The sequence below is a fragment of the Bos indicus genome, chromosome 10, assembly GCF_029378745.1.
Source record: "Bos indicus isolate NIAB-ARS_2022 breed Sahiwal x Tharparkar chromosome 10, NIAB-ARS_B.indTharparkar_mat_pri_1.0, whole genome shotgun sequence".
In the NCBI taxonomy this organism is placed as follows: domain Eukaryota; kingdom Metazoa; phylum Chordata; class Mammalia; order Artiodactyla; family Bovidae; genus Bos; species Bos indicus.
Genome location: NC_091769.1, coordinates 43570186 through 43585881, shown reverse-complemented (window position 1 = coordinate 43585881; position 15696 = coordinate 43570186). Strand labels below are relative to the sequence as shown.

Sequence of the window (15696 nt, the reverse complement as noted above, 5' to 3'; positions counted from 1 at the left end):
CCTGAGGGTTGGGGTGCACCTACAGGCAGCCTCTCTGCAGAGGGAAGCAGCTGACACACACAACCCTACCCCCTTAACCCCAATCCCCTGTCCCCCAGGCATGGGAGATCACCCAGAAGACCTTCGCCTACACCAACCACACGGTGCTCCCAGAAGCCCTGGAGCGCTGGCCTGTAGAGCTGGTGGAGAAGTTGCTTCCTCGACATTTGCAAATCATTTACGAGATAAATCAGAAGCACTTGGATGTAAGTCACTTTGACAGATTCATAACCCTTTGGAGAAGGAGGTCTAGAGATGTTAAGGGTAGCTACAGTCTTCCGTCTTACTTGAGGCCCAAACATCTTTCGGTCATTGATACGTCAAAATCATTCAAGTCTGGGTGGGGCTCTGTTAACAACACCTTTTTGAAAATATTGTGAAGTGGAGGGATGGCATCTCCCCAGGGCTAACATCCCAGCGCCTCTCTGTGGGAGTGAAGTTTTATATTTACTCCATGGAAGGTTTTGGTTGGGAAGTGAATGATGTTATGCCAGGGTTGTCAGAATTCTGAGTGATCAGTAAGGCCTTTCTCTTCCTTTGCCTAGAAAATTGCTGCCTTGTTTCCTAAAGATGTCGACCGTCTGAGAAGGATGTCTCTGATAGAAGAGGAAGGAGGCAAAAGGATCAACATGGCCCATCTCTGCATTGTGGGCTCCCACGCTGTGAACGGCGTGGCTAAAATCCACTCGGACATCGTGAAGACCCAAGTGTGAGCCTCCGTCCCCATCGCAGTGGGTCTAACATTGCTCAGTAACAGAACAGCGCTAGTAAAGGCAGGGCTACCGCTGGAGATGAGGAAAGGCTCCATGAAATATTTAAAAGTATTTTTTTTCCCTATACAAAGAACTGTTCTCTAAAAGGAAAAGACCTTCCTCTCTTAACCATCCTAATTCTAGATTTAGGAGCAAAAAAAAAACTATTCTGCTCAAAAGTCTGATATATATGTCAGTGCCAGGAAATCATATGGGGGTGATTTAGATTTTTTTCTTGTCATTATTTTGAATTGCAAATGGATTTCTTTTTAGAATGACAGCCATAGCTGCTGTCAGCCCCTCCCTACACTTTTGTTTAATCTTTCTAAGATTAAATGTAACTTATCTGCTTCTTAAATGTAACTCATCCTGCATGCAGGAACCTGCCATTCCAGCCAAGTTCAGTGATGTGTCTCTTCTGTCTCCAGATTCAAGGACTTTAGTGAGCTAGAACCAGACAAGTTTCAGAATAAAACCAATGGGATCACTCCAAGGCGCTGGCTCTTACTCTGCAACCCGGGGCTGGCAGAGTTAATAGCAGAGGTAAGGGGGAAGTGCTGAGGGGAAGCCGGGCATGACTGGAATGTGGGAGGCAGGGAGCACAGTTACAATTTGCTAATCCAGTCTGTAGCAGGGCTGGTGTCAGGCGCAAGCCAGCAACTTGTGCAGCCCCACGTGCCCTGTGCTTGGTTTCATTTTCCGCTGTAGCCATCTTAAAATTCTTAATTTCAGAAAAGGAAGCCCCACACATTATGTAGCTAGCCCTGGTTAACAGTACTCATATGACACACAGGTGGTACCCCTACTTAATAAGAGGATAACAAAGATCATATAAATGACTAGCAGAACCTGAGTTTTTGTCACCCTTTTTTGTAGATTTTCTGTTTTTAACACTTAGTACCACTGAAACTAATGGGTTTTCCCGGTGGCTCAGTGGCAGAGAATCCACCTGCTAATGCAGGAGACATGGTTTCCGTCCCTGGGTCAGGAAGATCCCCTGAAGGAGGAATAGCAACCCACTCCAGTTTTCTTGCCTGGGAAATCTCATGGACAGAGAAGCCTGGCAGACTACAATCCATGGGGTCCACAAAGAGGCAGACGCAACTGAGTGACTAAACAACAAAAGCACTGAAACCACACGTGAGGGACTAGCCAGTGTTCTTCCCACACAGCATCTCTAGCATCTTCTGTGAGTGAAGCCTTTCTCCGTGTGTGGGGTGTAGATGTGTTTTAGGAACGTGAGCACCCACCACAGATGGACAGAAACTGCTCGTGTGGGTTTGACAGCCCTCTCTGATTAAAGTCACCTTTTGCTTTAAACTGAAAGAAAATCGGGGAGGACTACGTGAAGGACTTGAGCCAGCTGACGAAGCTGAACAGCTTCCTGGGCGACGACATCTTCCTCCGCGAGATCTCCAACGTGAAGCAGGTGAGGCTTCCCCACACGGATTCTTTCCTGGGCACTGGCTTGGAGGGTTTATGCTCCAGTGTTTAAAAGCAGACCACCACCACCACCACCACCCCCTGCACCGGTTCCTTCTGAGTCTCAAGGGCTCTGACCCCATGCTCTGTCTCAACAGGAGAACAAGCTGAAGTTTTCTCAGTTCCTGGAGAAGGAGTACAAAGTGAAGATCAACCCGTCCTCCATGTTCGACGTGCAGGTGAAGCGGATCCACGAGTACAAGCGACAGCTCCTGAACTGCCTGCACGTGGTCACCATGTACAACCGTGAGTTGCCCTTGCGGCCCCCAGCCAGCCCCCCGGAGGTGCAGGTCTCAGCACCCCTGCTGTCCACCGTCATCGATTCCATCCCCTATCTCCATCTTTTTCAGGCATTAAGAAAGACCCAAAGAAGCTATTCGTGCCCAGAACAGTTATAATCGGTGGCAAAGTAAGTTTGATTCTCTTCCCTGGGGACATGGGGGCTCTCCTCTTTTGCTGTTTCTCCACTTCCTCATGCCTGCCTTCTCATATGTCCACACTCTTCCCCAAGGCTGCCCCTGGATACTACATGGCCAAACTTATCATAAAGCTGATCACATCAGTGGCAGAGGTGGTGAACAATGACCCTGTGGTTGGAAGCAAGTTGAAACTCATCTTCCTGGAAAACTACAGAGTGTCTCTTGCGGAAAAAGGTAGTGCGGTCCTCACAAACCATGGGGGCCGGGCCACGGTCTAGGGATGGATTACATACTACAGGAAAATGGAGCCGCTGGCCTCGGGAGCCAGCAACTTAGAATAGAAGGTGCCATTCTTAGGCAGAATAAGACCCTAGGCTAAGAATGTTTAAGGTGGCCCAGTTGACACTGAGGTGAGTGTTCCCAGAGTCCACATCAGAGGTTACATTTGCAAGCATATTTTATTCCCTGCTGGTCAAAGCTGGATGCTGGAGGAGGTGGCCCTGAGGTTTTGATAAAGTAGACTGTGCTCTACAAAAGAAAAAAGAGATCTTCAGTTCCCAACCCCCGTTTTGCAGTAGAACACCAATTCCCCAGTCCCCAGGTATTGTTCTGGTAACTTCTTGGGCTGTCATTTGTCCAGGTGGCAGCAGGCAATGCAGACACATGTCAGGCTGCCAAAGCCCTAAGTTTAGATGTGCCTCAGATAGGCACTCAGAGCAAGCATGGCATCCCCACCTGGGGACAGCCCGACTGGCAAGAAGCCAGCATCCCTTTCTCTTCCACTGGGACCTTTACTTGTTTGCATCATGAAGCATCATCCACATGCAGGTGCCAACTGTGTGTTTACCCTTTTCCCAAAGTCAAAAGGGACCTTTCTCTTTTTGAGGTGTTTTTGGGTCCTCTGATATTACAATTTAAGAACTGTCTGCATAAAGAACAAAGAGCCAGATTCTTATGGATGCAAATGAAGATATATCTAATCCACAACTAAGCTCGCAAAGCCCTATGCTTTGTATTGGGTGGGTGGGGAGGATGCTGCAGGCAGTATTTCTGTGTGCATCAAGCCACAGGTATGCCTCAGTTGCCTGTGGTTTATTTCCCTGCAGTCAAAGCGGAAGTAAGATGTAGAACATGACACAATCCAATTTCCTCAGATGCTAAAGGAGAGATTCTGAATTTTAAGGATCAAGAAAGAGAAGTTTCAATATTCATTTCATAAAGTTATCAAATAGAAGAAATAAAACCTTAACAGAAGCTGAATGGAAGAAGGGGGAGAAGTGTAGGGTTGATGAAAAATTAATCAATCAATCCAAGAAAGAAGTGGAAAATTTTATTCAAGCCAAATTGAGGATTATAACCCAGGAACTGCAGATCAGAAAGCTCTGAGAACTGTTCCACCCATTAGAAGTCAAAGCAGTTCTATAAATTTTTTTTGAGACAGAGCTCTACACTAAATGTGTAAACTGACAGTTTACACAATCCAGATCTGCCAAGTACAAAGTAGTAGGTCATCGGGTCCTAACAAGATCAAGAAGGAATGTTATCTTTTAAGGAGCTGTCTTGTTGGTGCTAGGAGCATGTTGCTCTTTATGGGGATATTTCTTTTTATTTTTTAATTTATTTATTTTTTAATTGAAGGGCGTTTGCCTTACAGAATTTTGTGGTTTTCTGCTGTATATCAACAAGAATCAGCCATAGGTACATCCATGTCCCCTCCCTCCCGAACCTCCCTCTCCTCTCCCTCCCCATCCCACCCTTCTGGATTGTCACAGAGCCCGTGTTTGAGTTCCTTGAGATGTACAGCAAATTCCCATTGGCTATCTATTTTACATATGGTAATGTAAGTTTCCATGTTACTCTCTCCATACATCTCACCCTCTCCTCCCCTCTCCCCATGTCCATAAGTCTATTCTCTATGTCTGTTTCTCCATTGCTGCCCTGCAAATAAATTCATCAGAACCATCTTTCTAGATACCATATATATACATTAGTATGTGATATTTATCTTTCTCTTTCTGACTTCACTCTGTATAATAGGTTCTAGGTTCATCCACCTCATTAGAACTGACTCAAATGTGTTCCTTTTTATGGCTGAGTTATACTCCATTGTGTATATGCACCACAACTTTATTATTCATCTTTCAATGGACATCTGGGTTGCTTCCATGTTCTAGCTATTGTAAATAGTGCTGCAATGAACATTGGGGTATGTGTATCTTTTTCAGTTTTGGTTTCCTCAGGGTATATGCCTAGGAGTGGGGTTGCTGGATCATATGGTGGCTTTAGTCCTAGTTTTTTTAAGGAATCTCCATACTGTCTCCCATAGTGGCTGTATCAATTTACATTCTATGGGGAGATTTCTGCTGATGGAGAGGGTTGGTCCATGCATAATCCAAGATGCACAATGCACAGTAGAGGGGAGAGAGGAGACCAAAAGGCAGAAAAAATTTTTTCTTGTTTAAATTTTTCTTGTCTTGCCATAAAATAGAATTTTATTTCACAGTAGTGTCAACTTTTGTAGCAGAGAGACAATGTGAAAGTGTGTTAGTCACTCGTGTCTGACTCTGTGACCCCATGGACTGGAAGTACAATATAACCATACACCTTTTTAGCATTGTGGCCATAACCACCAAGATGACACATCAGAAGTGGGCAAGAGTGGCTGCTAGAGTTGACGGGAAGTATGAGATCCATCCTACACCATTTGAATATTTATCTTAATGTGCATGTTCTACTTTAATGATCAAAACAAACCAGCTAGATGAATGCTTAGATACTGTATAAGCAGATCCAGAGAGACAGAACCACTCATTCTATTACTAACGCCTTGCTTGCAGTCATTCCAGCCACAGATCTGTCGGAGCAGATTTCCACTGCAGGCACCGAAGCCTCAGGGACAGGCAACATGAAGTTCATGCTGAATGGGGCCCTGACCATTGGGACCATGGATGGGGCCAACGTGGAAATGGCTGAGGAAGCCGGGGAAGAGAACCTGTTCATCTTTGGCATGAGAATAGAGGACGTGGCTGCCTTGGACAAGAAAGGGTGAGAGAGCAGTCCTGCTTGTTGAGCATGTATCCCCCCAGGAGGCTGCCTCCCCCACCCAGGTGTCCCATCAAGTTGGGTCACATGGGACATGGTGGCAGAACATCTCCTATAAGTCAGGGGACCTTCCTGACTGCAGATTAAGTCTTTGCCCAGCATGTGAAAGCTAAAGGAGCTTGGGCACAGGTATACAGGCTCCTTACTATTTGCTACCAGCTGTGGCAAGGCTGGCCTTGTGAGCTACTCACTTTGCCCTCATCTGTGATTTTTACTTTGATCAAAAAATTGAACCAGTGTGGAGTTGAAGTTTTGCCTATAATTTAACCATCTAGTGTTCCTTTAAGGTCTCTAAGAGATGGACTAAAAGGCAGTAGAGAATAGGCCTGGTTGTATAGAAGCACCCAGAATACTTGTTCCACTAAGTATCTGGATAAGTTTATTAACCTGGATTCAAATGAGAAGTAAAGAAAGAGTGCTGCACAAAGGAACCACGGGAATCACAAAATTTGGAGGAGGTCAAATGTACTTCCCAGCCCTTGGAAGTAAACTTTTGCCCAGTGGCAACATATCTGGGAATCTGTGGGTCCAAAAAGCACCTGCTTGTTTAGAGTCATAAAGTCTGTTTGAAATGAATCTTACTGTATTTACCAGATTAGACTATTGCTGTGTGATTAGGATTTTTATTATCTATTGTCCTTAGTGTCTTGGTTACAAGGAACTAATCAAATTTAGTGGGGGGAAAAATATCAGGATCTAGTTAAATATTATTTATACTTATACTCCTGTTGAACTCTATGACTATAAATGCCAGTATTTTTGAATGCCTTTTTCACAACTAATGTACCATCTAGTGTGCTGTTAATCACAAACACTAACAGAATCTTTTCTTATTATTGCCCCACCCGCTACCCCACAGGTATGAGGCAAAAGAATATTATGAGGCACTTCCAGAGCTGAAGTTGGCCATTGATCAAATTGACAAGGGCTTTTTTTCTCCCAAGCAGCCTGACCTCTTCAAAGACTTAGTCAACATGCTGTTTTATCATGACAGGTGAGTTCCCATAAGAAGATGGTGCTACTTGGGCCATGGAAAAAGGTTGAGAACATCTTAAATCAACTATAACATAACCACGTAGATTAGCATAGATTTGCGATCTGATAAGCTAATTTAGGCTTAGAAAGAAAAAGGAGGTATTCTCCGCTAACAATGCTAGGAAGACTTAAGAATAAGATCCACAAATCTGGTATTCCTTTTCTCCTTCCTCTGGTGTACCCAGCTTTCAAATGCATCCATGTGATAACATTCTTACTTGGGGAAAGACCCATAGAAAGGTTGAGGGCTGGTTGAAACCCTTACGAATAGAAATATCAGACTGGTAAGCTAGCCATGCCTATCATTAAGCAAAAGAGAATTTTAAATGGAATCTGAACACACATCTGTTAATGAAGCTTTTTGATGCTTTGTTTTTTCCTTTTAATCACAAAAACAGGTTTAAAGTTTTTGCAGACTATGAAGCCTACGTCAAATGTCAAGAAAAAGTCAGCCAGCTGTACATGGTGAGTTCATGGCTGAGACTTACAAACAATGCCAGTTTACTACCGTTCATTAAAATTTTAGTTTCTTTTTCTAAATAACAGGGCCCCACTAACCAATCAAAAAAGGGAAGTGAGGCAGCAATGTTGGTTTTTCAGATAAAAACTGGACTGTTCCCAAGTTCAGGCAAAGGTGGGATTTGACATTTCAGTAGCAGTTGTTAAATTTTTTTAATATCCAAATAAGAAGTCACAAATTATTCAGTATTTATTGAGCACCCACCATGTAGCAAGCATGTCCTAGAAACTAAAGAGTATAAAGCCAAGTTAAATACTCACTTTACCCACTCATTTATTCAGCAGAGAGACACCAGTGCCTCCTCCAAGGCAGGCACCGTGCTGAGCACTGAGACCCAGCAGGGACAAAGCCATGGCCCCTCAAGGAGCCTTCTTGGTGCCAGGGCTCTTAAGCAGAAGCACATCAGAGTCACCAGGCAGTTTTTTCAAAGTACAGATGCCCACTGCCTTCTGAGGGATTCTGACCCAGTAGTGGGTAGAATCACCATCAGCATTTGAAAAATCTGCTAAAGGGATTCTTAGACTGAGCCTTAGAATACTAGAGGGTATCTGAAAGTTGCAAAATAAGTACCTCTCCTGGACTATCCATGGAGTGGTGCTATATGAACAGAATATAAATGGACAGAAAGGCGGGGGGGGTTCATATTTGAATTTTTTTTTTAAAAAAGGAATGAAACAAGAAAGACTATACTAAGGAAGAGAGAGATGGAGGGAGGGAGGGAAAGAAAAGAGAAAAAGGCTAGAACCATGTGAGGAACCCTCCATATGCAAAATCATGCATCTTTACCAAGTAGCCCAACCCTCTAGGTACATTTGGTAAATATATGGAACCGGGATCATCTCTGATAGGAAAGACTTTCAGTGAACTGCAGAAACCACAGAAGAATAGATACAGGAGCAAGCTGGCCCTGTGCCAAGACTCCAGCGCTGGCTTCTTGCCCACACAGTCCCCATTTCTGCTCCCCAGCTAGAAAGCCATTATATAGCAGAACCATGGAAATTCATACAATCTCCACCTCCTGCCCTTTGGACATATCAGTAACTACTTACAACAGAAACCTACTTCACTGACATTTCTATTTCTTTTCCAAAGCCAGGTGACAAGGAGGTTCCTACAGTCATCCCAGATATCCCACTGGGGTGTTAAAATAGGATCATTCAAGGCCCATACTGCTTTACAGCATATCCCAGTCCCCCTAAAGTGTATAGAAGCCAATTTTACACGCTGCCCAAGCAGAGGCAGTGCTGGAGTTAAGCGGAGGAGCTCACTTCTGGCTCCTGGAACACTGACAAAAGCAGCCACACACGGCCTCTGCGACCGCAGACAGAGAAGGAGAATGGCCACCTCCAGCTTATTCCTCTTGCCCTCAACCCATGCTCATGTGTAGAAAGAATGTTGAGGGAAAGAAGTAGAAGTGAAACAGAGCAGGAGAGGAAACTATACATGAGCGCAAGCACAAATGTGAATGTGGGTTTTACACAGTAGTCCCTTCTGTTAAAATGATGGCCCTGATCCAAGGGATGCCCACCTAGAGGCCCAGCATTCCACTCCACCTTTCTTCTTCATTAGTGCAAATTGCAGCGTTTACTCTTAACAATAATTGCATTGTTGAGGTATAGAAAACATGGCCTATGTGGTTGGGAAGTCTAGTCATTATCCCCTTAAATAAAGAACATGAAAAAAGGAAGCATTTATTCTCTTCTTATTTTAGTAAGTTTCCAAAGTGTGAATAATTTCAGACTCACAGTTTTAGTTTTTGTTTTAAATGCTTTTAATGCATTGCTGTCTTTTTCAAATAATATTCTAGTCATTGCCATTGAACTCCTTCTTAGAGTCCTTTACAAAATCACAAGGCTATAAAATAAATAGCTTATATTTTTTTACATAAAATTATGAAAGATGTATTTTATTTAGATATATAGTCATATATTTTTTATTTAAGATAAAACCTTAATTGGTCCTGTTTTAAAACCCCAGTGGAGTATCTGGGATTCAATGTAAACCTATTAGAGAATCTACCTTCAGAAAAAAATGAGGAGAGAGAAGTCAGTGAATAAAGTCTCCTATGGGATTGTTTGCCTGTGTGACAGCTAACATTCCAAAGTAGTGTTTCTTGAGCTCTGACCATGAGCCACAGGGTAAATTTCTTATATGGCATCTAGCAGACAATGGAAGTTAGTCCCTTCCTTTCCCGTGTAGTTTAAAGGAAGCTGAGATATCTTCATTCAAAATGAAGATGGGAAATACAGCTTACATGCCAGAACATTGTAACTATGGCAGAAATTACCAATTAAGGCTTCTCTGAGAGTGAAAAATACTTTCTTTTTCATTTTAGAGAAATATGATCTTAAATACCCTAGAGGGCATGGCAACCCACTCCAGTATTCTTGCCCGGAGAGCCCCATGGACAAAGGAGCCTGGCAGGCTATGGTCCATAGGGTTGCAAAGAGTTGGACACGACTGAAGCAACTTAGCACAGCACAACACTCTTAAATAGGAGAATAGCACAGGCTGCCTATCCAGCTCCCAACTGAGAAACAAATGTACTTGTGATTCATTACAGTTTACTCCTGTCATTTCCCCTGAATTACACTTGGATGTACTTGGCCTGGCATCTGTCACACAGCTTGGTGTGATGTGCTGGCCTGGCGTCTGTCACACAGCTTGGTGTGCACTCAGGCCCTGGACCTTAGATGCATGTGTCATTTACAGAATCCAAAGGCCTGGAACATCATGGTCCTCAAAAATATAGCCGCCTCGGGGAAATTCTCCAGTGACCGAACGATTAAGGAGTATGCCCGGGACATCTGGAACATGGAGCCTTCTGACATAAAGATTTCCCTGTCCAGTGACCCCAGCGGTGGGGCAAACAAAGCCAATGGAAAGTAAGTCGTAAAATGTCCTGAGGAAAAAATAGCTTTTTACTGGACTTGAACATTTTTACAACATTCTTTAATTTTGTTTCATTTTGTTAAATAATAATCTAGTACAGTATCTCTGGTAATTGAGAGGGAAAGTGTATGACTCTACTAGGGCTAATAAAGTGTCACTTTCCAAAGGCTATATGAGTGCCATATCTCTCTATTTTGAAGCAGATTGGGAAGCAGACTAGGACTTTTCCCAGTGCTATTCGGAAGGCTAGAAAACAGCTTGGAGCTTTTTAATGCCTTTTAAATTAAGTAAACTGAAATACAAATTAACTATTGGAGCATCTTTCTTATACTGCTGTCTAGGTCCAAATCAAAGACCACCTTATCCACAAATATCCTCAGAATGTGGGTAACTGTACATTTTTAGATGGAATCAAATTTTTACCAAATTCTCACTCTCCACGGTGATGTTTCTGTTGTTCCCCAAAATAGACTATGATAAGATAAACGAGAACATTCCATAATGCCCAACATCCATGCTTTCTTTCCCTTACTAAAATGGCAGGTGACTTGTAAAAATGTCAGTAAGTTCAGCTCACTCAAGCAGCCCAATACAGTTTTACATAAAAAGTTCACATCACAGCTGGTGTCCAGACCAAGTCTTCGCTCTCTGCTGTTCTCAGACTTCACGCCCACTGCTGGCTCAGGAAATCTCTGCAGGAAAAAGACCTTGATGATCTTACATGCCTTCCCCACCACATGGTCTAAGTAAGCCAGAGCAGCCCTCACTGCATTTAGCAAAACAACTCTTACCTCACAGTATGTAACAGTGCAGGGCTTTTACAAAGCGAGTTGTGTCGGAAGCCAGGAGGAAAGATCACCATCTTCACCCTCTCTTTGTTCCTGTAGGCATTGTGGGCAATTTCATAGAGCTGCAAGGCGCAGAAAGACAAGGACTCAAAGGCTGATCCTTGAAGCTGTTGTTTTGTTTTTCTAGTCTAATCTTCCTGAAAGGGTACAGAAACAACTGTCTTAGGGAGTGAGTTCCATTCAATTGGCGATGTGGCACCCTCCATATCTCTGAGTGGCTGCCTCTACAACCAAGGAAGGAAAGCTGCACAGCACAGAGAACAGTGACAAGACCTCATCGTACCCCTCCCAGTGCCTCCCTGCAGGGGGAAAAGGGATTGCAGGGGACCCCCACTATTTGTTTAAAAGAAAAGGAACAGCATCCCTATTTTTAGAGCCACTGCCGGAAAGACTGCCTGGAAGTTCCCAGAGCCTTCTGGGATCTTCTCTATATTTGTTGATCCAGACCCCAGATGAGGAAGCAGGATCCCCCACAAACACTCCTTTGAGCTGAACAGCATGATACTTATTGTATCACGCTGATACTTATTGTATACACCAGGCAGCACAGCAACTCAGGGTGCACAGAATCCCTTATCATGTCAGAGACCTTTCTTTCGGCACTAATCAAAGTTTGGCTGGCTGAGAAAATGGTGACATTAGTGTTTCCATCAGCCACTGAGCTTAGTATACCTTTTTTCCAAATTCCAAAGGTACCGTTTTGTCATCCTCACCATGTATGATGAGAAGGGGAGAAGACAGGAATTTGACACTAGGAACAAATGGAAGAAAAGTATTCAGTTCAAGAAATACATTGAGATTTCTCCTCTTCTAAGTTCAGGCTTTAGTAAAACATGAGGTTCACCCAAAATAAAAGACACACTTTCTGTCCCTCCCAGGAATAACAACTTTATATATAATAAGCTTCATATAATGACATTTTTCTTCCAGCCAAGATTCTATTTACTCATATAATTTAATTAGTTGTTTAATTTATTCTTATGTGATTTTTGAAAATAACAAAAAATGAATTTGTACAGAATTAAAAGAACTTCACTTTTTTCTTATTCTACCTTATTTCACAACATGTTGAATGTTTTAATTAAAATTTAAAAAATTAACAAAACCAAAAAATAATAAGAACTACCACAAGGCCAAAGAGAACTCTTTGTAGCAATTTATTTACATTTCCCCATAAATGTACAGGATGGACATGAGATGTTAACAGGTTCGACTAGCTTCCTGATCAACTTCCTATGTGGTAATTCAAAAAGGCCATGACATGAAAAATGGCAAAAGCCCTTCCTTGGCCCCTCCCAAATTCTGATACCAGCCAACCCTGCCACAGTGACTCACTGCTACTCCTCAGGATGTCAGATTCTTCAAGTGTGTTGAAATGGGAAAACATACTGATAACGACTACCTGTTTGCAAGCACTCTAGATTCTCCTTCTCCAACTGGGAGACGCTAGCTTGCCACATTCTAGTCGCTGGACTTGCTGTTGGGTAGTCGGCTGGGTGGTGTATGGATTTTGGTTACATGGGGAATAAGGCCTAGAAGTCAGATTCCTCCAAGGAATGCTACGTTAAACCCTACAGGACCTTTGAAAGGTCCTAAAACACCATAAACTACAAATCCCTTCATAACTTCAGAGAAAAGTACTGAATTGGTAAAGTTATTAAATTAGACATAAACATAATACCAAATACTAAAAATTTGTAGACACTTTACCCTAAATCCTACTGCCCATCTAAGAATTCTCCTCTACCTATTCAGTAAGTCACATGATAATTACCCCCCAGAATCTAATAAAGGACATCTTTACATGATTAACTTACTTTTCATCACTGGGGAAGACTAGTTTGTCTTTCCTCAGGGCATCCATAATTGACCTTAAAAATCCTGGAAGTTTCCGGTAAATCTGTTTTTCAAAAAGGAAAAAAATTAAAATATGGCCTAAAGCTATGTCATTTGTTAGAGGTTCTCACTATGAACTGTAGTAGTACAGAGTGTAGTGACTTTCTAAACATACTAAACGTTTTTGGAAAATGTAACTTTTATGATTTTAAAAACAATTCATGTTACTTTCACTTTCACACTTTGGAAAATACAAGAAGGAAGAAAAAAGAAATCACACATGATAAAGCAGACGGTGCATGGGGCTTCCCAGGTGGCTCAGTGGTAAAGAATCTGCCTGCCAAAGCAGGAGACTCAGGTTCGATCCTTGGGTTGGGAAGATCCCCTGGAGAAGGAAATGGGCAACCCCACTCCAGTATTCTTGCCTGGAGAATCCCATGGACAGAGGAGCTTGGCGGGCTATAGTCCATGGCGTCACAAAGATTCAGACACAACTGAGAAACTAATACTTTCACATTTTCACACTTGGTAGGGAAATGGGTACAAAATATGCAGGTTGAGGCCAGTAAAGACAAACGTCTGCTTCACAGTTTGGACGTGGGCCTGCTGCTTGCAGGAGCCTGCGTGGTTCCCCAGGGTTTGTCTGGCCTGTGTTTCTGGCATGGTCATGAAGCACAGGACCCACATTCAGGTGCGGTCTGGAGATCCTAACAACACCGCTTCTCCTTCCCTCCCTTCCTTTGCCCTTATCAGTGCTAAGGGCAAGATTTCTTGTCTTCTCTTTCCTTTGTCTTTGGTTCTTCTATCCCTGGAATCAGGACCCCTCTGATGAGAGCTCGGTAAGAGAAGTCCTTCGGCAGTTCACCTCAGGTTCCAGAGGAAGGATAAGAAAGTGGGCCTCAGTCCATCCACTCCCCTCCAGCCAGGGGTGCCCCTCGGGACTTACAGGTCCAACTCCCCTCCAGGGGCTCCTAGTTGGTCTCCCTGCCTCCTCTCGGTTCTGGAATTGCACCAGATAAATATCCTTTAAATCTGCTGTTACAGATTGTGGGGAGTGGAACTCTTATCTATTTAGAAAAACAAACAGCTCCTATCTTGGCTGCAAGGCCATCCACATCTGGCCACAGTCTTTCATCCCCAAAGTTGTCTGCCAGGAGTTAGAAAAGGTAGGACTGAATCCTGTCTCCTCTTTACAGGGCGAGTGGCAACGGGGCAAGCCGCTGAGCCTCCAGCTCCCTCAGCTCTCCATGGAGGCAGTGGTGCCAGACTCAGGTGCTGTGAGGATTGAAAAGGAGGATGAGTGCAAAAGCTCTTACACAGAGGTCCTCCGTGCCTCTCGAGTATCTTATAAGACAGAATCGCCCCACTCTGGCCACGTGCCTTGGCTCACCTTCTCCCCTCCTGTCTGTGTTTCCTAACTGCTCTCCCTCTCCCTCACCTCACTAAGAAATGAGCTTACATCCTATCTCTTTGTAAGTCTTCACTGATCACACCTTTGCAAAAGACTCTTTGCTGAATTCTCCTGTCCCTGAAATTATTGTTCTGGGCCCTCCCCCAACACAAGCTTAGTCTACTGTGTACCTGAGTGGGAAAAAGGAACAGGTGTTTGTTAAGTGCCCATATTTTGCATGATTATTTTACTTAATTCAAAAATACAAATACACAAAATCCCTATGCAGTATCAACCTCATTATAAAAATAGGAAAAATACAACAAAGGGAAGTAGTTTACCAAAGTCATAATTGGTTAGTGGCAGAGACAAAATCTGAACCCAAACCCAAACCTGTCTAGCTTTATGAAGCCCAGAGTCTTTTTCCACTATGCCATGCTGCCTTCCTATTCCAACTAATTGCTTCCAAAGTGATACATGGAAATCCATGTCATTACTTTATATCCCTATCTCCCCAATTGCAGAAAACTTCTTCAGGGTTAGGACCTATGCCTTTTACTGTATCCATGTCTCATACCACCTAAACTTTCTTATTCAACAGTGCCTTATCAACATCATTTCACTGCTAATAAAAATAACTAATGGCCACTGAGTGTCAGCACTCTTATACATGCTTTTCATATGTGAATTTATTTATCACAATAATCTTGAATAGATTTAATGAAGCATTAAAAACAATTAGCCCAAGGTTACATAGCTATTAAGTGACACCCTGGGGAAAAAAAACCAGAAAGTCTGACACCAGAGTGATGGTTCTTAAAGAAAATATATTAAAACCTTTCTGTGGAGGTTTTAGAGATCTACCAAGGCAGTGAGGTCTTGAGTGGTCCAGACCCCAGAAAGAAGGGATGCCCAGAGAGGTGAGCCTCACACTCAACACCACTTTGCTCCTTGAGACAACTGCCAAGTCAGAAGAAAGCCAGAAAGTAGAGGCAAAAGAACACAGACAAGATGACACAAATAGAAAACACAGTAAGAGAGCAGAATATAATTACCATAAGCTTCAGACTAAGGATTACATCTGAAGTGAGGCTCACTGCATTGAGAAGTAACATTACAGGAGACTTCCAGAGTGCCAGTGCTGCTAATTTCTTGATTTGAATGGTGGTTACATGGAGGTTCGGTTTATAACTATTAAATCATAGATGTCTGTCTCATGTTCAATTTCAGAATTAACAAAATTTCAAAAAAAAAGTAAATGGTAAACTTGTTTCTAAACTGTAACATGTCTACAAGCTAGTGAATTTATTAGTAATTATTCAGAGTAATAGTAACAGATGTTCAATTATCTATCTTTAAATTAATATTTAATTGTCTGGAG

The 15696-nt window shown here is 42.9% G+C and overlaps 1 protein-coding gene across 3 annotated transcripts in view; it reads left to right on the top strand.

The window, feature by feature from the left end:
* Positions 1 to 15696, top strand: part of PYGL (glycogen phosphorylase L) — a 54686-nt gene that overhangs the window by 30413 nt on the left and 8577 nt on the right. Inside the window, exons 10-21 of one of the 3 annotated variants that reach the window (XM_070797397.1) lie at positions 99 to 245; positions 585 to 748; positions 1220 to 1334; positions 2119 to 2220; positions 2372 to 2519; positions 2624 to 2682; positions 2785 to 2926; positions 5530 to 5737; positions 6654 to 6788; positions 7228 to 7294; positions 10062 to 10234; positions 14122 to 14197. In XM_070797397.1, the coding sequence (XP_070653498.1) occupies positions 99 to 245; positions 585 to 748; positions 1220 to 1334; positions 2119 to 2220; positions 2372 to 2519; positions 2624 to 2682; positions 2785 to 2926; positions 5530 to 5737; positions 6654 to 6788; positions 7228 to 7294; positions 10062 to 10234; positions 14122 to 14149 (1488 nt within the window). In that variant the 3' untranslated portion in view covers positions 14150 to 14197. Of the gene's footprint in view, positions 1 to 98; positions 246 to 584; positions 749 to 1219; positions 1335 to 2118; positions 2221 to 2371; positions 2520 to 2623; positions 2683 to 2784; positions 2927 to 5529; positions 5738 to 6653; positions 6789 to 7227; positions 7295 to 10061; positions 10235 to 14121; positions 14964 to 15696 lie in introns of those variants that run through there. The other 2 variants (XM_019968660.2, XM_019968661.2) reach the window with 2 other exon arrangements.